The 24,347-nt window shown below is 48.0% G+C and overlaps 1 protein-coding gene across 7 annotated transcripts in view; it reads left to right on the forward strand.

Annotated features, from left to right (window-relative positions):
- The window catches only part of Stk24 (serine/threonine kinase 24), a 103,220-nt gene that overhangs the window by 41,413 nt on the left and 37,460 nt on the right, over nucleotides 1–24,347 (forward strand). For 3 of the 7 annotated variants that reach the window (XM_052732449.1, XM_052732444.1, XM_052732445.1), the window contains exon 2: nucleotides 11,121–11,351. In XM_052732449.1, coding sequence (XP_052588409.1) covers nucleotides 11,121–11,351 — 231 coding nt within the window. Of the gene's footprint in view, nucleotides 1–1,456; nucleotides 1,612–8,751; nucleotides 8,959–9,039; nucleotides 9,434–11,120; nucleotides 11,352–24,347 lie in introns of those variants that run through there. The other 4 variants (XM_052732443.1, XM_052732447.1, XM_052732446.1 and 1 more) reach the window with 4 other exon arrangements.

Below are 24,347 nucleotides of genomic sequence, written 5' to 3' on the forward strand. Positions count from 1 at the left end.
TAGAAGAATGGTGGTCATAGTTTTAGGTGGGGAGAGGGTTTCTGGTTTTAGGGAGTGGTAGGTAGTCATGAGTGGTATTGGCAGTCTGGGATAGGAGAGCCAGGCACACAGAAAGACCAAATTTATACTGAGGAACAAGCTCGCACAGGGGTCTGTTGGTAGGACTGGGCCAGGCTGGATGAATTGGCATCGAGTTAGGGTGAAGAGCAGAGACCTATGACCCAGTTCATCTGCAGGAGGAGTGAGCTCTCTGGACGAGGGATGCTTGCCAGGTTCTGAGGAGCAGATTGCCAAGCCTGTTACCAACTACCTCCCTGGCCCAGACCAGTAGAGCACCATGTTGTGACAGGGATGGTCATGTGACACAGCCAAGTCATTAGTGCATCAGACCTAGGCAGGGGCTTTGTTTTCATTGGGAAACTCGGGGGAAGCTTAGCTTACTGAGCAGAGGTAATTCCAAGAGCCGGTGAGGACTGCATCTTTCACTGCCAGAGAGGTTTGAAAGAAAATGGTCATAGCTATTCAGGTTTAAAACACAGAGTAAGTACTTAAGTCATTACAGAACTATTTTAATGAATTCTCTCAAGGGATCTGAAGTAGTAAGTGCTATAGAAGCCTGGGCCCAGAATATGGTAGGACACTGCATACTTCTTTTTCTCCTCAGAGGCCTCAGAAGCCCTAGGTGGCTGGTAGGTGTTGCCCGCCCACCAGTCTATACTGAGAGGTCAGGTTCTGCTTTCTATTAGCTGCATGTGCCTGTGTGTGTGCGTGCGAGAGAGGCAGAGATGGAACAGAAATACCCACTATTTGCTTTCCCAGAGAGCACAGGATGAGTATATAATAGAGAAATGCTTTCAACTGGTCTTTCTCATTTATTTGAAATCTAGTCACCTTCCTGGGTAGATGTTGAGCTGCTCCTGGACTTTTATGCACAAATTGAAATTGTTCCCTCTTGAGAATGTAGTTTCTCTCTAACCTACAGGGCACCATAGTCGAGCAGCAGAGTACCAGCTGCACTCTACTCCAGGAGAGGGTGCTAGGACATGCACTAGCTGCCAGGGTCTTGCTTGTGCTAGGTATGCGTTGAACCACATCCGGATCCCAGCAGGCCATCCCATTACATACTTGGCAAGTGGAAGTGAGTCTGATACCCGCTCTCATGTTAGGAATCGCCTGAGCTAGCCTGTCTGCCATCTCCATGTCTCTATTCAGGCTTATGAAGAAGAGGCAACCTCTGACATGTATAAAAGCCAGTCTATGCAACTTTGTTTTTATAATTTTTACTAACGTTCTTTTAGGATTTGTTATAATAATAACAAATAATTTGAATAATTGAATGTTTGGTTTCCAGTTGATGGACTGTTCATGAAGGATTAGGAGATGTGGCCTTATTGGAGGAGGTGTGTCACTGGGACCCCCCCTTTTCAGGTTTCAAAAGCCCATGCCAGGCCCAGTCCCCGTCTTTGCCTCCAACTTTCCAAGAAGATGTGAGCTCTGAGCTACTGCTCCAGTGCCGTGCCTACTGCCTGCTCCCCCATGCTCCCCGTCATGATGACTGTGGACTCACCCAGTGAAGCTGTAAAGCAGGCTCCCAATTGGATGCCGTCCTTTGTAAGTTGTCTTGGTCGTGAAGTGTAGCACAAATCTTAAAAGTTCTTATTAATAAAATCAAACTTGGAGCCAGGTATTGGGGTGAACACTGGAAGATCAGAGAAGCAGAACAAGCCACAGCTTCCTCACCTCACCAATTCCTCAGCTGATCCTGTTTCCTCAGACAGGACGCTTCTGTGTCCTCATCCAGAATGAATCTCAACTGAACTGCTGCTCAAAAGCCTAAAAGCTTAACCAGCTCTAGTTCCTGGTCTTCACGCCTTATATACCTTTCTGCTTCCTGCCATCACTTCCTGGGATTAAAGGCTCACTTCCTGGGATTAAAGGCGTGAGTCACCATGCCTGGCTGTTTCCAGTTTGGCTTTGAACTCACAGAGATCCGGATGGATCTCTGCCTCCCAAGTGATAGGATTAAAGGGGTGTGTGCCACCATTTTCTGGCCTCTGTGTCTATCTAGTGGCTGTTCTGTCCTCTGACCCCAGATAAGTTTATTAGGGTGCACAATATTTTGGGGAACACAATGTCACCACAATGTTTCTTAGCCCTTCCCCATCTTCTGGCTCCTACACTCTTCCTGCCCTCTTTTCCTCAGCATCATCCAGATGTAAAGAGACATCATTGTGGTGATATATTGTGTCACCACAATATACTGTCCAGAACAGTAACTAAGACAGGTTTGTTACCATCTTGTCTTGATGGAGGCTTATAACTTTTCACAGTGAGTGATTGGTCATTCAGAGTAACTGAAAAAAGTAAAAGGTTCCTCTGTGTGGGCAAAAAGCCGAGTTAAGAGTAAAGGAGAAGTTGTTATGGGTGGCAAACATTTTATGAGGGAATTGGCTATTTATTTTTTCTTCAAGGCTCATTTCTGAGCATCTGGATTTAGAGGGGCCTTAGAAGTCCATAACAACGGTACAGGCCTTTCCCTTAGAAGTCCATAACGGTACAGGTCTTTGTTGGAGCCTGTTGGGTTTTCTCAGCAGTGAAGGCACCGATTTAGCACTATGGCCCTGTGCACTGTGGTGTGGGAGGCACTCATTCTATGCACTTGGCTGGTTGTCCATGCAGGCTCTTCTAGGGAGATCCCAGGTTTCTAGGTAGCCATTCACTGTCTAAACCCAATGAAGAACTTCTGTGACTTCTGTGATGTGTTGACTCCAGCTCTCCTTGGTACCTTCACTGGGCTTCATAGGGTCCTAGAAGCTGGGTATGTTGGCAGAAAGGTTTGGTGTATTCTCAGAGCCCAGGCTCAAACCCAGGCTTTGGATCCAGAACACTCAATTTGCTGTTCATTTTGGCTAGTTATTAAGGGTTCTGACATTTATAATAAATAACCTGAGCTTTTCTAAATCTTGTTCCAGATTAAAAAGAACCAAGATAAGGTCTGAATATGTATAGAGGTGCAGAAGTTAGACTGAGTTTTTATTTTATTTTATTTTTTTACTCTTTGGTTATTTATTCTTTTGGGGGCCCAGCTTCCAAATAAATCACAAACGGTGACTTATTCTTACTTATGAATGCCTACCCTTAGCTTGGTTTGTTTCTAGACAGCTTTTCTTAACATAAATTATCCCATCTACCTTTTGCCTTTGGGTTTTTATCTTTCTCTATTTCTGTATACCTTTCTTTACTTCTTTTTCCGTGGCTTGCTGTGTAGCTGGGTAGCTCACCCCTGGAGTCTTAACTCCTCGATCATTTTTCCAAGATTTCACCTCCTATTTCTTCTCTCAGCCTGTCAGCCCCGCCATTCTTTCCTCCTGCCTTGCTATTGGCTGTTCAGCTCTTTATTAGACCATCGGTGTTTTAGACAGGCACAGTAACACAGCTTCACAGAGTTAAATGAATGCAACATAAAAGAATGCAGCATGTCTTTTCACCATTAAAACAAATGTTCCACAGCATAAACAAATGTAACACATCTTTTAAAAATATTTTACTATTATTTATTTACGTGTACATGTGTGTATGTCTGTGTATGTGCCTGTATCTAAGTTAGGGCCATCCCCTGGATCTGGAGTTACAAGCAGTTGTAAGCTGCCTGATGTGGGTGCTGGGAATTGAACTTGGATCCACTGCAAGAACAATACATGTTCTTAATCACTGAGCCATCTCTCCAGCCCCAACACATCTTAAAATAATATTCTACAACACTGAAAGTTGGAGACAGATAGCCTGGTTTGTGTGACGAAAAGGATGGGGAAAGTTAAGATGGTAAAGCCACAAAAGCAGGCAGGGCAGGTACCCTCTCCCTGCACTTTCCACTTGACTCCTAAGTCCCCAGATTTCTTAACTAGCTGGTGAAGCTTTTTTTGTGATTAGAGGAATCAGTATTTTAGTGTCATTCATTTTTAGTTACTTTCACTGATTATCTCAGATTGGTGAAATATGGACATTTCTGTCATTTCCACAGTCTGGGATATCTAAGAGCATAGCAGGGCATCTGGCAAGGGGGCAGGGCATCTGGCAAGGGGGCAGGGCATCTGGTAAGAGCCTTTCTGCTGTGTTGTAACATGACAAAAAGGCAAAAAGAGTGTGCTGGAAAGACAGAAAAATCTGGCTGAATCTGTTTTCATCATGAGCCTACCCCCATTGGGAGCGCAGTTCAATACAGTCATGAAGACAGAGCCCTACATCCACATCATCTCCCAAGGGTCCCAGCTCTTAGGACTGTTAAAGGGTCAGTCACATTTTAGCATGAGGTTCGGGGGATACATGTACCTGGAGCTCCTGTAGCTGCTCAGACCCAAGTAAGCACACAGAGACTTATGTTACTTATAAACTGTATGGCTGCGGCAGGCTTCTTGTTATCTAGTTCTTACATCTTAAATTAACCCATATTTATTAATCTATAAGTTGCCACATGGCTTGTGGCTTACCGGTACTTTTACATCTTGCTTCCTCTGTGTCTGGCTGGCGACTCCTCCCCAGCCTTCCTGTTCCCAGCATTCTCCTCTCTCTTTGTCCTGCCTATGCTTCCTGCATGGCTACTAGCCAATCAGCACTTTATTTATTAACCAATCAGAGCAGCACATTCACAGAATACAGAGCGATATCCACAGCAGATGCATTCGGACCCCAGCACATGCCTTTGGTCTGCGGACATTGACCTCAGTTATTTCAGGTTCCTGACTGGGAGGCACGTAATCTTCACTCTTAGTTGTGTGAGAGAGATGGACAGAGGGAAGAACATTCTGCTACTGTTTCTGCCTGCCCAGCCCCTTCTTACAGAAGGAACCAAAGGCTTATAGCTGTGGAGTACCCTGTGAGGGTCTCAGAGCTCAGTACACTCACCTGTGGGACTGATGGACATTGCCTTTCGGAGCATTACTTCTTCCTGTCTCACAGAATGGAGATCCCCACTGCAGCAGTACAGGTGAGCAGTGGACCTCAGACACCATGTGGACACAGCACCCAGTGGACCTCAGACATCGTGTGGACACAGCACCCAGTGGACCTCAGACACCGTGTGGACACAGCACCTAGTGGACCTCAGACACCGTGTGGACACAGCACCCAGTGGACCTCAGACACCGTGTGGACACAGCATCCAGTGGACCTCAGACACCGTGTGGACACAGCACCCAGTGGACCTCAGACACCGTGTGGACACAGCACCCAGTGGACCTCAGACACCGTGTGGACACAGCACCCAGTGGACCTCAGAGACCATGTGGACACAGCACCCAGTGGACCTCAGAGACCGTGTGGACACAGCACCCAGTGGACCTCAGAGACCGTGTGGACACAGCACCCAGTGGACCTCAGACACCGTGTGGACACAGCACCCAGTGGACCTCAGACACCGTGTGGACACAGCACCCAGTGGACCTCAGAGACCGTGTGGACACAGCACCCAGTGGACCTCAGACACCGTGTGGACACAGCACCCAGTGGACCTCAGAGACCGTATGGACACAGCACCCAGTGGACCTCAGACACCGTGTGGACACAGCACCCAGTGGACCTCAGACACCATGTGGACACAGCACCCAGTGGACCTCAGACACCGTGTGGACACAGCACCCAGTGGACCTCAGACACCGTGTGGACACAGCACCCAGTGGACCTCAGAGACCGTATGGACACAGCACCCAGTGGACCTCAGACACCATGTAGACACAGCACCCAGTGGACCTCAGACACCATGTGGACACAGCACCCAGTGGACCTCAGAGACCGTATGGACACAGCACCCAGTGGACCTCAGAGACCATGTGGACACAGCACCCAATGGACCTCAGACACCGTGTGGACACAGCACCCAATGGACCTCAGACACCGTGTGGACACAGCACCCAGCTTGGTCCCTTACCCTAGTCTAGTTCTGGAGAGGGATTATGTGTCTGTCTCTTGACCTTCCTCCATGTTAGAGAAGGCTGAGCCTCCTGCCCCTGACTCCTGCCCCGGGGGCTGCTGGGCCTCCTACAGCAGATTCCGCTTCCCTTCAGGCTATGACTTCTCAGCTCAGCATAGTCCTTTTTATACAGGAAACTCGGGGTGGTTCACCAAGGGCATTTTCTTGTCTTTTTTTTTTTCCCCTGCCAAGGAGATTGTTTTCCTCAGAGGACAAATTCTGCCATCAACATCTTGAGCTTCCCTTTTCAGACAGGTTACCTTTAGCATTGCTTTTTTTCTGAGCATGGATGACACCAGCCATGTGGTAATGAGCTTATGCAAGAATTTCCCTGGTGTACAGGGCCTTGGCCTTGTGGGAACAGGCTCTCTGTGGAGTTCTGCTCTCACAGTCCTCAGTGACCCTCCTCTTGCCAAGGGCAGTGTTCAGTGGCGTATTTGAGCAGATGTGAGGTATCACATTGGATGAACTGCAGGAAAGGGGAAACAGCTGCTTTCTAAACCGTCTTAGGCCAGGTTTTGTTGAGCCACACGTCATCCCAGAACTTGGTGACTTTAACAGTAGTGATTTAGTACGCCTCCCTGTTTTAGTTACTCTTCTATTGCTGTGATACAAACACTACAATCAAGCAGCTTATACAAGTGTTTATTTGGGCTTACAGTTCCAGGAGATTAAAGTCCATAATGGCAGGAACAAACATCCGAAACCTCACAGGGAATGGCAGGAGTCTTTTGAAACCTTAAGCCTGCACCCCAGTAACACATCTCCTTCAACAAGGCCACACCTCCTGATCCTTCCCAAACAGTTCCACCAACTGGAGACAAATATTCAGACATAAGCAAGCCTATGGAGGCTGTTCTTATACAAACCACCATACCATCTCCCCCCCCCCCCCGTCTGTGTATGGGTGTGTGTGTGTGTGTGTGTGTGTGTGTGTGTGTGTGTGTGTGTGTGTGTGTGTGGACGCACATGTGTACTCTCAATGGCTTGTGGCTGTGGTCAGCTGGAGGGTTGTAGGGGCTGTGCTCTGGAGGTACGATTTGTCCTCATGCAGCTGCTCCGGTGGGCCAGAACAGGCTTCTTTGTGCTGATGGAGGTGTTGAAGAGGCCTCAGCTGAGAGCTGTGTGGTCCTTTAAGGCTTGACCTTGTAAGCTATACAGGGTTTAAAGCAATCCCAGGCAGGCCCAGGTCTTGGGTGACAGTCAACTCAGTGTTTGCTAGAGCAGTAGACACAGATGTGTGGAGCTGTGGCCCTGGGGTCGGTGACTTGTTGGGGCTGTTTATGGTAGCACTCTGCTAGTTTGCCTCCTGCTGCCGAGGACTGTGTCCCACACACATGCACAATGCGCTCCGCTCCTGCCTCCCCCTTCCCATGTGGTGCAGCACCAGACTGCATCAGGCTGCAGCTTCTGTCTCTTCAGGGAGCTGTGAACTGAGATACCATCATCTCAGCCATCAGTGGCTGACACAGATTGTTGTCTCTTGAGACTAGGCGTGGGAGATGGTCTCTAATGGTTTCCAGTTCCCTCTGTATTAGCTGTCTCATGGAGGAACAGATAACTCAGGCCGGGCAACTTCCAGTTCTGGTTCTGTAGGTGCTGGGCAGTTCTGCTGGCCTTGGACTGGGGATGGATGACCTCATGCATATGCCAGGACTTCATGGGGTCCAGGAGCTGGCCAGGTGGGTCTCACCATGGGCTGAGAGGACCGTTGAAGTGACATTCTCCACGATGTGTACAAGGGCAGGTGGGAGTCACGGGTAGTAACATTGTCCTGCCCTTCACTGGCCTCTTCAGTGTTGGAAGGGTTTAGGTAAATTAGTATTATTACTATTTTTTAAACCTCTCAAAAGGAAGTACCAGCATTGTGCATGAGGATTGAGCACTTAGCAGGCTGCTGCCTGTAGCTCTTGCTGTGCCCAGGCTGGCTTTCCCCCAGTTCTCAGGAGTCTTTCTCTGAGAGTGTCAAGGGACAGTCTCAGAGAGAGACTATTCTTGTGATTTCTAATGTGGGTCTCGCTGGTGTCTACGTAAACCAGGTTTTGTTGCTGCTCAGGGAGCATTTGTTGACTATCAGTTTCATTGCCCATCTTGGTGCCGAGCCTGTGGATAGAGAGGTGTGTAAGCATGGCCCCCATACTTCCTCAGCTTGATCTGGAACATAAGACAGAGCAAAAGAGGAGGCTTGTGAGAGGGCAGTTCAGTAGGGTGAGTGACACCATGTGTCTGTGGGAGGAGATTATACTAGAAAGTGAAGTGTCCTGGAGTTCAGGAGTCCTAGAAGCAGAGTGGGAGCTGACAGGTGGTGTTGGTGTATGCATGGCAGTGGAGAGCAGTTCTTAGACTCTTCTGGATGCTTAAAAAATGTGGATTGTATGCAACTCCCCCAACCCTCACTGGACTTAATGATTTTCCCAGGTGATTCTGTTCAGCTGGGAGGGGGAAACACTGACCCACACCCTGGCCTGGGAACTGGCTGGCATCCCTGGGAGAAGGAACAGAGAAAGAATGGAAGCCTGGGTTGGGATCTGAGTGGTTTCCTTGATTGAGGGCCAGTGTGAAGATTCCTTTGGCACCAGGGGCTGGACGAAGAGCTGAGGGCAGACTGTGGAGGCCAAGTTACAAGGGGCAGAGGGCGTGGCTGATGGGACTCCAAGGAGGGCACTGTATCAGTGGTGACCAGCGTTGCCTAGCCAGACTGCTGTGGACGGGGCAGGCAGGTGCAGAGGACAGGCAGGAACCTTCAGCAGAGAAGCGTGTGAAGTGGGAGGACTGCTGAGCCCAAATGGGGTGCTGCTTGTCTGTCCAGAGTGGGAGGAACCTGAGCGTGCTGCCCAGGGCAAGGAGCCAGTAGAGAGAGAGGTGGGAGGAGAGCTGTCCGAAGGGTTGCTGGTGAAGCTTTGCAGAGGAGGATGGAGTCCAAAGTCCCGAGATTGGCGTTAGCCTTGAAGAAAAGGAAGGCCACCCCACTTGATCCTGGAGGGAAGAAGGAGGTAAGAGGGGTTAGACTGCAGCCACTCTGACTGGAGGTGATTCTGCTGGAGGAGGGACATGGGTGTCCCTCACCCAGGCCTGTCTGTACTCTGGCTGCTTGTGGGATGTGGGAGGGAGCAGATAGACAGGCTGAGTTGGATGCAAGATGCTGCCCCCGCTTGCATTTTCCAGCATTCTTTGGGGATATTCCCAAAAATGACTTTGAAGAGTGCTTACCTAGTAAACCTGGCAAGTTTAAAAATGGGAAATTTTAGGGTTACCCACCAGTTTCTAAAACAGCCCCCACTTGAGGAGATTGCCCTCAGCTCTGAGATCTTTCTCAGACTATCTTGGCAAATGAAGGGTCTTGGAAAACCGTGTGAGTGTCTGAAGACAGTGGAGCTGGTTCCAGGACTGGAGACAGCAGCTGTCCAGGCCAGGGCTGCTGTCAGTTCCCAGCTGAACCACAGAATGTTGTTTCAAGTGCAGATGGAGGTGAGTGGGTTCTCTCCTTGGACTTATGGGAATGTACTTAGCTTTTCTGTGAGACAAGGAGGTCTTGGCCAAAACTGCAGTCTTTGCAATCCTACAAGTTTCTTCAGCAGTGTGTGACAGGGCACTCCATTCCACTGTGCAGAGTGCGAGCGACAGCCCTGCTCCCTGTCCTCCTTTCTTGTGGTGACTGGAGCACCTCACAGTGTGTGTGCCACGTCCAGCATGTAGACTTACTGTAGCTGTATGTGACTCTGGGTACCTCTGCCTCCGTGTGAGAACGGGGCACCTGTGACTGTTAGTGTCTGGTTCTTGTCATACAGTGTAGCGCAGCGAGGCTCCCAAGTTAAACCGTAGTAAGCCAGGTGCTTGGAACTTCAACTCTGAAGGCATGTGAGTGGCTGGCACCCAGTGACAGCAAGGTCATTGTCACTGTGCCTCTAGTGTTGGCATGTCCTGTGCCTTTAACCCACCTTGTCACTGCCACAGATAGCCTTCTTTCCTTGTCTTTCCCTGCCTCCTTCTCAGCCCCTCTTTGCTCTCTTTCTTGTCCCGTCCGTCCGTCTCCACCACCCCCCTCCCGTAGTACAGATTCTTTGAAGGATTAATAATAGACTTAAGGCTCAGCCAGCCGTCGTGTTCTTTCTGTGAGAAGATGTGTTTGCCAGACTGGCTTTGGGGCTTCTAACGTCCTTGGGAGTTGCAGGTTTTGTCATTTTGCTCTGAGACTATCTCCTGTCCCCTGTTGTGACACCAAGCCCCTCGGACAATTTCCAGATGGGACTGCTCCTGCTGAGAACCCTGGGACAGGGCTGTGTGGGTGTTGGGACCCAGTGTCCAGACTGTCCTTGGGCATGGGTGCTGTGTTTCGTCAGACTGTCCTTGGGCATGGGTGCTGTGTGTAGTCAGACTGTCCTTGGGCATGGGTGCTGTGTGTCGTCAGACTGTCCTTGGGTGCTGTGTGTCGTCAGACTGTCCTTGGGCATGGGTGCTGTGTGTCGTCGCACCTTCGGGCTGATTCATGCTTGAGTGCTCTAAGAGTTCTTTCATGGTAACGGCATTTGCGGGCAATGGGATCTGGCTGTTGTTCTGGTGAAGAGGATAGCTATAAATGACAGCTAGTCGGGATGCGTTTATTGGGGGTTGAAACGGTCTGTTACACTTAGGTTGTGGTTTTTCTTCCCCTCCCTGTTAGGTGAGAGCTGACTCACCTGTATTTAAGCAACTGTCCATCTGGAGTTAGGACGTGTTGGAGATGGAGTGAGAAAAAAGTAGATTCTTTGCTTGGAGCAAATTTAACTTCTGACCTCTTCCCTTCCCTGCCTACTGAACCCAGGGACTCACACATACTAGGCAGGCCTTCTACCACTGATACATTGCCAGTCCCAGAGCAAGTTTTAAAATGAGCTAATTATCTTTTCTGATGCATTTGGTATACACTTCAAGTTTTGTTTTCATTATACAAAATTTGCATTGTTTTTGTGCCACACTCTGTGTTTAACCCACACGTGTAGATAAGACCCAGGACTTTTAGATCCTGACCCTGAAAAACTGTAGTCACAGCACCATGGTCCTTGTCACAGGAAGCACAACCGTCCCTCCTAGGCCCTGGTCAACACACAGCATTCTAGGTAGAATGAAGAACCAGCTGTGGCTCTGGAAGTCTGATGTCTCTTCCTTCTCTCCGCAGAACCTGAAAGCAGACCCAGAGGAGCTATTTACCAAGCTGGAGAAGATTGGAAAGGGCTCTTTTGGTGAGGTGTTCAAAGGCATTGACAATCGGACTCAGAAAGTGGTTGCCATAAAAATCATTGATCTGGAGGAAGCTGAAGATGAGATAGAGGACATTCAACAAGAAATCACAGTGCTGAGTCAGTGTGACAGTCCATATGTAACCAAATATTATGGATCCTATCTGAAGGTAAGGCTTAAAAATAACGCTGCTTCCCGTTATGCTGCGCTTGGCTGAGTGGGGAGAGCGGACCCGGGAGACTGACAGACAGCACAGCAGGTTTTCAGAGCAAGGAGAGAGTGAGCCTTTGACCTTTGCATGGCGTCATCATCGTCATCGAAAATGTCACTCATAGGATTTTACTTTTGGTAAAAACAGTTGGTGTTGATGTTCTCTCAGAGAAGAAACTGTTTGAGTGGGGCTTTGTTGTTGAAACTGTTCATTAATTTATAACAGTAACCACTAGTCACTCAGGGTGGCTGTGAGTAGCCACAAAACCTCTTGCTGTCCTCAACTGTGTGGCTGAAGTAGCTGATGGGTCCACGCTCAGCGTGTAAGAATGCTGGTGAGTAAATGACCGAGTCAAGCCGACGTGCTGGTGTGCAACAGTGCAGGTGGTCCCTGGCCTTCCCCGTTCTTCAGTGGTAAGGTTGAGTGAATGCAGTGGCTCTCAACCCCTTTCGGAATTGAACGACCCTTTCATGGGTCGCCTAAGAACATCAGAAAACACAGATATTTACTTTAGGATTCCTGTCAGTAAAATTACAGTTACGAAGTATCAACGAAAATAATTTTATGGTCGGGAGTCACCGCAACATGGACTGTATTAAAGGGTTGCAGCGTTAGGAGGGTTGAGAACCATGGTATTAATGTGTTCCGACCCTGCGTGGAAGCTGTCTATCGTGGTGGATATCATAGGGTCATCCCACCACTAAGAAGGCTCGGTGACTCCTGTGTTCAGGCCCCGGGACAGGTGGCCGCTCACTGAGCTCATAAAAGTAGAGTCCTTAAAACTGGAGATTTAGAGCAGTTAAGAACTGATGCGAAAACATCTCGACAGGATTTCTGTGGAAGCCAGAACTTCTATGTGGAAGCGCGAGCATTTTTCGAGGAAGGCAGCAGAGACGAGGCCTGTCCCTCCTCCTCCGACCACCTGCTGGACACATCTACTCTGGTGTGAAGGCAGAGGATAGAGTTTGATTCTTGTGGAAACAAGATGGTTATCAGTCTAAGGTTGAAAATGTTGAGACTCATGAGTTCACCAAAATGAGTATTAGGAAATGAAAATTAGGTGGTAGTGTTATTCTCTTGTTATGGCGAGAAAGCACGGCAGTCTATAGATGCTGCATTTATGTAGGTTTTGAACTGAAGTGGTGACTTCTCGAGTTAGGGGGCACTGGGCGTGGATCTTGTCATTATTCATTTTTGGTGTGGGGCTGCTAGTGATTTTTTTTTTTAAGCGTTCTGCTTCCCCGTTTGTGAAATGGGGAAGACAAACACCATGCTCTTGACTGGATGTGACCAGGTGCTTCCAGTCTTGCCCTTACTGCCTTGCAAGAGAGCTGTGACCTGGAATTGTGAGCCTCCTAAACCCGTTTGTCCTCAGTTTCTTTTGTCGGGGTATTTTATCACAGTAGAAACGAAAAGTAGAGGAGTCGTATAAGGGGAAAGGCCACAGCACGCTGCCCAACGGCCGGCCTAGATGGGTAGGTAAGGCCGCAGTGGTGTAAGGGGAGAAGCAGCATGCTGCATCCATACTCTCCACTTAAGTGGCTACAGAAGGCCTGGAAAGGTTGAAAGATGGTGATACTCCATTTAAACTGAATTCACTATTGTCCAAGTGTTTAATTTGGGGAAACTAAACTAGCTGGGCTATTGACCAGAAGTCGCCTTCTGCCACAGCCACTGGGCCAGCCTTTCTACCACAGTAGTGCTGTACACGAGGTCCAACGGAATGGGGTGGGCAGAGGCAGGACCAGGGAATGCTGTGGAGTTTTCAGTCGGCAGCGGGTCAGTGTGGTTGGTGTGCCGCAGGACCCCTGCCTGTCCCTGCTCCATGCAGCCTCTCAATACATAGCCTGCTGCTGTATTTGGGGGATTGCCAGCCTGCCAGGTCTCTGTGTTGGGGTTGACTGATGTCACGGCCAGGGCTTTTCTCTACTCCTCTGGCAGGTGCTCCACCAGGTGTCTCCTCAGGCTGCCCATTCTGCAGGGTTTGGGACCTGTTGTGTTTCGTGTGCCTGGCACATAGAGGGGTTTTGGCAAATAGTGACTTGAATGCATTTTTTTTCTTTGTTTTAGATATTATCTCAGCCACATGACTCAGAATCCATGTCTGAAGCTCATTGTTATGTGCTAAAATGGGGTTTTTATCCTGTCCTTTTAGAACCACTTATCTGGTCTCTGGCCTCATCCCAGTTCTAAAGCAGATCAGGTGTGAGGCTCTGATAAAAGAAAAAAAAAGTGTTTGCTTTTCAAATCTTCACTTGGTATACTTTCTTATCAGAGTGTCACTACTAAGGACACATGCTCCACGGGGTCATTGTCTCATTGTGACTTCAGATCCTGGGTTTACAGTGAGGTTTGTAAGCTTTTTTTTTTAAAGTTAGTTCCTAAAAATTGTTAGGGTATTTTACCCACAAGATTCACCAGAAATTAATATTGAAAAGGTCCCTGATGAGTTCTGTGAAGGACCTATGCTGGTGAAGGTTCTGTGGTTTCGGGTGCATTCCACACCTCACTTTAGAGGGCTTTTCTCAGCCATAGTCTTTTTTTTTTCTTTTGTAAGTTGAAAAATCACTTTACTTGTTCTGGGGAGTTGTCCGGAGTCTCCTCAGAACTTCTGAAGCTGCTCCCTGGTGCCAGCAGCCTGGTGGCCTTGAGCACTTTGAAGCACAGGGCTTACACACGTCCACGGTGACAATGTTGCTATCTGTACATCCCTGAAATGGGGATAGGTGCACAGACATGTTCTTGTGGTACTTTTCAAATGATTGTACTTTTGATGTAATGGAGATAGCCCCAGCAGAGGACAGTGGTCCTCTGCATCCTCATCTTGGGCATGACACCAGACAGGGTCTGACCTCAGATGGAGACGTTACAGTGTATGTAGGTGCCCTCGATGGCCTCCTTGGGTGCCTTGAAGCCTAGACTGATGTTTTTGTAGTACCAAGGGAGTTTCTCCTTGCTAATTTCTTCCAGCAGGACATACTGTGGTGATATTGTGCTCCCCAAAATATTGTGCACCCTAATAAACTTATCTGGGGTCAGAGAACAGAGCAGCCACCAGATATAGAGGCCAGAAAATGGTGGCACACACACCTTTAATCCTATCACTTGGGAGGCAGAGATCCATCCAGATCTCTGTGAGTTTAAAACCACACTGGAAACAGCCAGGCATGGTGACTCACGCCTTTAATCCCAGGAAGTGATGGCAGGAAGCAGAAAGGTATATAAGGCGTGAGGACCAGGAACTAGAACTGGTTAAGCTTTTAGGCTTCTGAGCAGCAGTTCAGCTGAGATCCATTTGGATGAGGACTCAGAGGCGTCCAGTCTGAGGAAACAGAATCGGCTGAGGAATTGGCAAGGTGAGGAAGCTGTGGCTTGTTCTGCTTCTCTGATTTTCCAACATTCACCCCAATACCTGGCTCCAGGTTTGTTTTTATTAATAAGACTCTTTAAGATTCGTGCTACAAATATACTTCTTGGTTTGAAAGGTTGTGGGCTGCTTTTGGTAAGTAAGCTCGGTCTGTGTGTCCGCTATCCTCCCAACAGGTGAGGAAGAGAGAGGTGGGCCAACTCCCAGGCTTCCCTGTTCACTACTCAGTTATATTGGACTTGCTGGCTTGTCTTTTCCCTACCTGCCCCAGAGGAAACTAGTTTCCTCTGGTGAAATGAAAGCCAGTCATTTCACGCTCCAGGAAAGAGACAGAAAGGTGCTGGTGTGAGTGGCCAGTGTCTGTGATGGAGTGTCTGTCTGTCTCTGGTCTGGGCTCTTTCCTCTAGCATAGTGAATGGCCAGTTTCTTGACCTTAGCTCTTCTGAGTGAGCACAACAGAATACCGTTAGCCCCTGTGTGTAAACTTTGTGCTGGCTAGTCTTACATCAACTTGACACATGGTAGAGCCATTTTGGAAGAGGGAACTTCAATTGAGAAAATGCCCCTACCAGATTGTCCTGTGGCAGTTGGGCATTTTCTTGATTGGTGTGGGAGGGCCCAGCTCACTACGGACAATGCCACCTGTGGGCTGGTGGTCTTGGGCGCTCTAAGAAAGCAGGCTGAGGAAGCCAGGGGGAGTAAGCTAGTAAGCAGTATTCCTTCAAGGCCTCTGCTTCAGTCCCTGCCTCCAGGCTCCTGCCCTGATGTCCCTGGATGATGGACTGCAGGCTGTAAGATGAAATAAACCCTTCCCCCCAAAGTTGCTTTTGGTCATGGTGTTTTATCATAGCAATAAAAACTAAGACAGTTTCCAGGGGAAACACCCATAGTGCACTCTGCCTTGCAGGTATTGTATTATAATCTAAGAAACATTTTTATATCTGGAACAATTTATCTTGCCATGTGAAAAAAACGGATCCTGTTAGAACCTGGCAGATACTTTCCTTCCTTCTGACCTTTCCAGCTATTTTTTCAGAAAACCAATCCTGGTATTGTCCCAATTCCACCATATTTAGTAGTATTACGGCTGCTTGCTCAGGAGTGCATCTTGTTTGAGTTCCATGTTTTTATTGGTGTGGAAGAAGTAAGGTACTGTTTTAATATTAGTGCATGAGAGGTGATTGACATTTACTGGGACTGGAGTCACTACACGAGGTCGCCCATGTGGCGCAGTCTTGCCCTGTTAATACGAGGGTGTTCTGTGAGCTACGTGAGTATAGCATTGTGGCACTCTTCTGTGTGGTGCGTTGGTTCCCACTGACCACCGCATCGGTGGCCTTCCCTCACTGGAGGTCTGAGACCAATGTCTGTAGGTGGTTCTGGTTGTCAGTGCTTCCAGCTTCTAGTGTGTGGAGGTCTGGGATCATCTTGTATACCCTGTAGTGCATAGGACCACCCAAGTGCCAGAAGTCAGTGTGCGTGTGGTGGCAGGTGTGTTTCGTTTTAATGCTGAATGTGTTAGTTGTATTTGAGTTGCTGTGATGCAGTATCTCTAAGAACTGACTTAAAAGGGAGAAGATTTGCTTTGGTTTCCCATGTCAGGTTTGGTCCACGGCTCTTGGTTCTGCCCCTTTGAGACTGTAGTGAGCTGTACGTGGTAGGTAGTGAGCAGAGTTACACACACCTCAGGGGTGTCGGGGAGCCGAGAAAGGAGGGAGGGCTCAGGCCCTTCCATTCTTTTCAAGGACACAGCCCTAGGAACTCGCTTCCTTCCTCCAGGTTCCTTGCTAGAAATGCCACTGGCACCATCAGCCAGGGCCACGCCTTCCTGCACAAGCCGTGCACAAGCCGTGTGGGGTGTGTGTGTGGGAGGGGAGTGGGGCGGGGGAGGGGCGGGGGAGGGGCACGGGACCTCTAACACCACAGGACCAAGCCAGAACACTGACTGTTACTCCATTGCATGTATATATCACATTTTCACTTGTCACTTTGAGGGATATTTGGGTGTTTTCCACTTTCTGGGTATGAATAATGTTGCTGTGAACCTTTGTTGTGATTTGTTCTGTGGACGATGTTTCCGTGTCTCTTGACTGTACCCAAGGTGGAGTTGTTGGGTCATACGCAACACTGTGGTTGGCTTTCTGAGGAGCTGGGATCTTTGTTGTTGTTTTCTTTTGAGATCTTTATTGTTTTTTTTTTTGAGCCTCTCACTGTTGTGTGACTCTGGCTGGCCTGGAGATCACTATGTACACCAGGCTGGCCTCGACTTCTAGAGACCAGCCTGTCTTTGCCGCCTGAGTGCTAACTTTTGTTTTGGGAAAGCTATCCATACTATTTTGCAAATGGTTGCTTATAATGGTGAATTACGGTTCTTATTTCTGTTCATCTGTTTCATTTTGTTTTAGATAGTCTCCTAGTGACTGCAGAATGGTTGGTCTGTCTACACAGGGTGCTCTCAATCTCACCATCCTCCTGCCTCCGCCTCACAAAGCACTGAGATTCCAGACGTGTGCCACCATGCTGGGTTCTCTCTGGGCTCTGATGGTACCCTGTCCTGGCTAATGATGTTGAGCATTTTTTTTTTAATGTTAAGAAAAGTTTCTAATTTTTCCAAACCTCTGAGATAAAAGCAGTATTTTGTTATGCTTATCTGTTATGAGTAGTCAGTTTGACTGGGTCTGTGCTCTTGGCCACTTTGATTTCTGTTGCATTCTTTTTTTTTCCCCGAGACAGGGTTTCTCTTATTTTGGTGCCTGTCCTGGATCTCGCTCTCTAGACCAGGCTGGCCTCGAACTCAGAGAGATCCTCCTGGCTCTGCCTCCCGAGTGCTGAGAGTAAAGGCGTGCGCCACAGCAGCCCCGCTTCTGTTGGATTCTTAGTTTGTATCATCTGGAAAGTTCTCAGTTAAGTCTTCTTTCATCTAGTGCTTGAAATGACAGTTTAAGCTATTTTTCTTCTCTATCCCTACTTTTAACTATGGTATATATTCTTTGTTGGTGTATCCTAGATTTTAATGTGATTAATCCATCCAGTGAGAGGAAACCTTAGTATTTCTGCTTTTGAGGTGCAGTTTAATGAACATAACTGCTTCCTTGGTTAGAAATTTAACTTTTTTTTCCCTATCTTTATAATTTAGCCTGCTACATGTAAAGTGGTGTGAAGCTATGGCCCAGGGAAGAACCCTTGCATCCCGTAGACCACGGGGTGAGCCATGCCACTCTGTATACAGGTTTGAGTTTCCTGTGGTATTAAGTATTTATTCATCACACATTGGAGCTCCTCCCCTCTGCATCTCAAGAGTGGGGATGCTTGTGTGTTGATAGGACTTGGGGTTGACTTCTTACAAGGTTTAGGTAGAGATCGACAAGCTCACTTTTGGGGAACTGTCGTAGAGAAACAGGGTAAGATATGCTTGGAAAGAAAAGGGGGGCTCTCAGTTTTCTGCCACTGCTGGCCATTCTGACCCCGAATCCCAGAGGTCTGTGGATCCAGCCCAGAGGCCTCTTCACTGTGTGTGCGCTCAGCCTCAGGACCTGTTTCTTCTTCTGCCCACCCCCCTGAGTCTGTTGTCTTTGTGCTCAGCTTGCTTTTAGTGTGTGTTCTTCACGAGTGGTGGGAGGGTAGACTCAGAGGCCACTAAGACTGGACAGGGCCCTCTGGGGCAGGTGGTACTGTTTGTTCTCTATAGACAAGGAAGCCATGGCAGGAAGTGCTGTGGGATGGTCTGTATGTCAAATGTGTTGCTGATTGGTCAATGAATAAATCACTGATTGGCAGTGGCCAGGCAGGAAGTATAGGCGGGACTAACAGAGAGGAAAATTGAGAGAACAGGAAGCTGGGAAGGGAGACACTGCCAGCCGCCATCAGGACAAGGAAGATGTAAAGTACCGGTAAGCCACAAGCCACGTGGCAAGGTATAGATTAATAGAAATAGATTAATTTAAGCTGTAAGAACAGTTAACAAGAAGCCTGCCACGGCCATACAGTTTGAAACCAATATAAGTCTCTGTGTTTACTTGATCGGGTTTGAGCGGCTTGGGACTGGCGGGTGAGAGAGATTTGTCCTGACTGTGGGCCAGTCAGGGAAACTCTAGCAACAAGGAAGGTTGTTGGTTGGGACAGGGACAGCCGCATTTCCGGTCTGTGTTTTGTGGCCCTGAACCTGACTAGTCTTATCAAACACTGTTTACCCTCAGTTTCCCTTTTTGGGTTCCTTTACACTGATGGCTTGTCCTTCTCCTAAGGGTATTTCAGATAGCGTTTCACATTTGACAAAGTTGGGGTAAGAGGGGGCTTGTTGGTGGGGGCACCCTGACGGCTCCATGCTGGCTTCTCTGGCCCTGCTTCTTGCTCGTTTGCAGTTTGTTCTCGGTCTGCACTGTCTGGGGTCTTGGCGCCTGCACACTTACTGAGACTGTGCTGTGGCTCACCAGGCCCCACTGGGAGCTGGAGCAGTCCGTACAGTGGGCTAGCAGGCCCCTGACCCACTCACCGTCTCACCTGCCCGCAGTCTGGGCCTGCCGCATAACCTCTCCAGACAACCACCGCGTGTGCCTTGGTGCCCAGCTTTCAGTGTGGTATTGGGGAGTCTTACTGCTCAGGTGCCCTCACCTCTGCACTTTCTCGTCTCTCCACTGCCTTGCTCCTCCTTACTTGTGGATGGCCTTGGTCTCCTTGGTGGGAGGGAGAGTGCTGCCCTCTTGCATAGTACCTTTTCACCCTTGCACCCTAGGGCAGGCCCCTAAAAACATGGTGGGTTTTTGTTTGTTTGTTTGTTTCTTTTTTTCTGTCCCTGACAATGGAGACTGGCCAGCTCTGGACTGAGATTGACAAACTTACTTTCTGGTCATCTCTAAAAGGTGTAGCAAGAAAACTTCTTGCTGTGGATGATTGATTGATAAATAAAACACTGATTGGCCAGTAGCCAGGGAGGAAGTGTAGGCGGGACAAGGAGAGAGGAGAATTGAGAGAACAGGAAGGCGGAGAGGAGGAGACGCCAGCCTGCCATCCAGGGAGCATCATGTAAAGGCAGCAGGTAAAGCCATGGAACACGTGGCGACACATAGATGAACAGAAATGGGCTGAGTATAAGAGTAAGAGCTAGACAATGGTAGGCCTGAGCTAACGGCTGAGCAGTTTAAATAACATAAGCATCTGTATGTTTATTTTATAAGTGGGCTAAGGGACTGCTGGGACTTGGCAGGACCCGGAGAGAAAAACTCTAGCTACAACTTTTGCCTTTTGAAAATTTACAGGATCTAGTTTTATTAGTATGTTTGAGAGTTGATTTTTCAGAGAAGTAAAGTTTATCTGTAGGTGATCCCCTCTTTGAATATATGAAACATTTTAATTAAACTTTTTAAATTTGAGACAGGGCCTTATGGGCCATATGTGGTTCAGTCTAACCTTGAACTCGTGTTCCCTACTGGTTCTACTTCCCAAGTGCTAGAGTGTTCTTACTTGACATTGTTGGTAGCAGGAGCCACATACCTGAAGACATTTGTCCAAAGGGAAAGCAGTATGAGATGAGTACAAAGGGTGCATAAGGAAAATTGTTCCCTCTGTGCCGCTCGATGGGATGTTTGGAGTGACCGAACTGCGTTCCAAACTGTTGGGCTGTTACAAGGATTAGGCACTCGGCTTGGTGTACTGAACATTAATGCTGCAAGCCACAGGATTATTCAGCTACTGTGTCTCAAGACCCCTGAGCAAGACCACCACAGAACGGGTATCCGATGCAAGCACACAGGGTTTATTAACAGCAAACCCGGGCTTGGTCCGTGTCCAACACTCGACGTAGCAGGTGGAGGAGGACGGCTGTGAGCACTCACTTCGAGGGTTTATATAGGAAAGGTTTACGTGCAGAGGGTCACATATCATTGGATGAGGGGCTAGGGGAGAGGCAGTTCTTTAAAATTACTGGCTGAACTTATAAGCGTGAGGTTACTGATGGCTAAGAGGATGCAGGGTATCTACACAGACATAAGTTCTTACTTCCTATATCCTGTTTTTGCTGAGTCCAGGATATATACATTCAGATTTATTGTTCCAGCCTTATTTCCCCATAAGTTCAATCTCTGGTCAGCTCTAAAACTGCTGGTCAGCAAATAACCTTGGTCGGTGGGGTGGGGTAGCATCTCTCAAGAGGGCTACTGATTTTTCCCTTTCACTACTATGACAAAAGCTACTACCTGGAAGGTCAAGGACTTTTCCAGAGGTCAAGCCAAAGCTTAAGGAGTCTTGGTGATGTTTAGCTTTTGTATATATATTAGCTGATTCCTGCAATGATTTTCTTGTGTGCTATGTGTGCCTCCAAGAACTTGTACAGTGTATTTTATCTGAAACACCTCTCAGGCCCCCGAGGTCAAAGGACCAACAGAATAAGTTTTTCAGACCAGCCTCTTGATCCCCAGAATTAAGACAAAAATCTGTACAGAGACACTGCCCAGGCCAGGCACATAGCTTTGTGTCTTGTGCAAATTAAGCTCAGACCCTCCTTTATTATATAGCCTTAGTGATATTTATACTAACATTATAGACTCCTAACGTTTTACCTAACCACTTCTAGGAATGTAGTTTGAGCACATGAATTCCCTTTTTCTGATAGTATTAACTGATTTTAGCTCTTAGCTGACCTCCTCCTTTAACCACTCCCCTTTTGGGTTGTAAAAGAAAGTCTGACAGAGACTGCCTGAGGAAGACTCTTGTCTGTCTTTATGACCCTGTACGAATTCTAGCCTGATGACCTTTATTAGCCAGAGCATTGCTACTGCAGGGGTGTGTAACTGCAAACCTCAGAGACTGGGGAACTAGATTGGAGAACTGGCTGGAGAACTAGAAGGACAAGATGGGAGATGAGGAAGAGCCTGACGGGGAAGAACGAGATGAGAAAGACCAAAATGGGGCGGAACTAAGATAAAGGAATCAAGATAGCACATAGAGGGAACAGGAGAAAGATGGAGACAGAATTGGGCAAGCAAGAAACTAAGTATGAGAGCAGAAAAGAAGCTGGGGAAAGAGAGAATCAGAAGAATAAAGTGTATGGACTAAAGAGTTTCGTGTATGTAAATTTGTTAGGGAACCCTCAGATTAATCTGCTGCCGCCAGTGAAGGCTATCGAGAGGCTGGACCCTTTATTTTAATTATTTATTATGAGATTGGCTTTCTGATGCTTTGCTTCAGTAGGACCTAATGATTTTTCTTGTTGTTAGTCAGTGGAGATAGGTTAGTAGGTTAGTGGCAAGATTGATTATTGTAAACCCTGATCCCAGAAGTAGATTATCTATTGTTTTTAATTTTTAATTCTTTTATCTATCTATCTATCTATCTATCTATCTATCTATCTATCTATCTATCTATTTCTATTTTGGGAGCCTGCCACCTAGCTCCCAAATAAATTATACACGGAGGCTTATTTTTAATTATGAATGCCCGGGCTTAGGTTGGCTTGTTTCTTGCCAGCTTTTCTTAACTTTAAATTATCCTGTATATTTTTTGCCTCTGGGCTTTCCCATTCTATTACTTCTGTAAATCTTACTCTTACTCCATGGCTTGCTGGGTAGCTGGGTGGCCCCTGGAGTCCTCTCTCTCTGTCTACTTTTTTTTTTTCTTCCTCCTCCCAGATTTCTATATATTCTCTCTGCCTGCCAGCCCCGCCTATCCTTTCCCCTGCCTCGCTATTGGACATTCAGTTCTTTATTAGACCATCAGGTCTTTTAGACAGGCACAGTAACACAGCCTCACGGAGTTAATGCAGCATAAACAAAAGTAACACACCTTAAGATAATACTCCCTGACGATCTACAGTATGCATCTACACAGGCTTTTCCTCTTGCTTCCAGCCAAACCAGTATAGAACAGCACTTGGGTTTAGGTGTCATTGTGGGGCACATATTTTCAGACAGTGTGGTGAGCTGGAAGTAGCTTATGTTGAAATGCAGTAGCCAAGTTCTGTAGAAGTAAGTTACCAGCACTCTGTGGCTCCTCTTTAGACAGGACTGTAGATGGGCTGCAGTGGGCACGAAGACATCTTGCCTTTCTCTCGTTCCCCTCAGTTCTGGATCTGTATTCCGGAACACTTGTCCTTCTGGAAGGAGTTCCTCTTCAGAGCTGACAGGCGTGTCCTTGAAGACATTTCCGAGTGGAGGCGCAGTGACTTCCTTGATTACAGGAGACATAGATGGGGCTAATGTGTGGTGAGAACGTGACTTGGGACGGACGGGCTTTGCTTCATCTGTGGCTTCCTCTCCCCAAAGGGATGGCAGCTCAGTAGACAATGGGCATGCGACCCGAGGTCCCGGAGAGATCTGCACCTTCCTCATACATTCCAAACCTGCCTCCATCCCTGCCTTGCACGTGTTTGTGTTAGAGAACCTGAAACTGTTTGTTTATTAGCTGAGGCAAGGCACGGCCACTCAGAAACAGACAGCTCTTGGCTGTAGGAGTGAGACTTCCCTGGGATAGCCGTCCTGACTAGTGAGTGACTTTATGTCTGTTTCTCTGCATGCTGAGCCTTATTCTGCCCATTCTGTAGCCGCCTGAGGCTTCGTGCTTAGGGGAGAAGCTGCGTGAGTTTCTGGTGGCCACTGTGGTTGTCGTCCCTGCCTGAGCCTGCTGCCCATGCATGCAGGCTTCAGAACCCATCTTGCCACTGAAAGACATAGGGGACCAAACACCTGCAGTTCCCAGAAGAAGTGTACCACACGTCGGGAAGTGGGTAGCAGTCACCGGTAGGCTGCTCTGGTGCCAGCAGGGGTGCGGCTGCCACCTTACCAAGGGCTGCATCTGTGAGCAGGTTAGTGTTTCCTAGTTTGAAAGAAAATGGCCCCCATAGGGAGTGGCACTATTAGGAGGTGTGGCCTTGTTGGAGGAAAATTATCACCGTGGGGGGTGGGCTTTGAGGTCTCCAACGCTGAAGCTATGTTCAGTGTGACACAGAGCTCACTTGCTGTTGCCTGTGGATCCAGATGTAGAACTCTCAGGTCCAACTCCAGCACCGTGTCTGCCTGTGAACGGCCATGCTTCCTGCCATGGTGATAATGGACGGAATCTGTAAGCCACCACCCCAGTTAAATGTTTTTCTTTGTAAGTGTTGCCATGGTCATGGTGTCTCTTCACAGCAGTAGGAACCCTAAGATACCTAGGGAGCTTATGTTGGAAGAAGGTAGTTTTGTCTGTAATTATAAGAGATTCCTGATTTTGAAGTTGAAAGAGGAGTAATTTTAACTTGTGTACTCAGAAAATATAGAGAAGAACTTGGATGCTGAACATATAAAGATCATACTCTTTGGAATATAAGTGTGGCTGCTGAGAGAATGTATTTCTCACCTCACCTTTCCCTCTTGGATAGCATCGTGGAGAGTGACGTTGGCACATGGGCATCTTGTGTGGGGTGGTGCTCTGCCCCCAGAATCCCCGTGCAGAGTGGTTGCTGGGTCTGTAGCTGCTGGCCATGGTCAGTTGGAGTCACTGGGGTGGGGTGAGGTGGGGGGTGAGGAGACTTAGTGAGGGGCAGTCCAGTCCCTGGGTAGTCACTGTGACAATTTGTGTTTGTTCTGAAAAAGGGAAGCATCTTGTTTTGGGACTTT

This window comes from Peromyscus californicus, unplaced genomic scaffold (genome assembly GCF_007827085.1).
Source record: "Peromyscus californicus insignis strain IS unplaced genomic scaffold, ASM782708v3 Scaffold_12__1_contigs__length_115047231, whole genome shotgun sequence".
Classification (NCBI taxonomy): domain Eukaryota; kingdom Metazoa; phylum Chordata; class Mammalia; order Rodentia; family Cricetidae; genus Peromyscus; species Peromyscus californicus.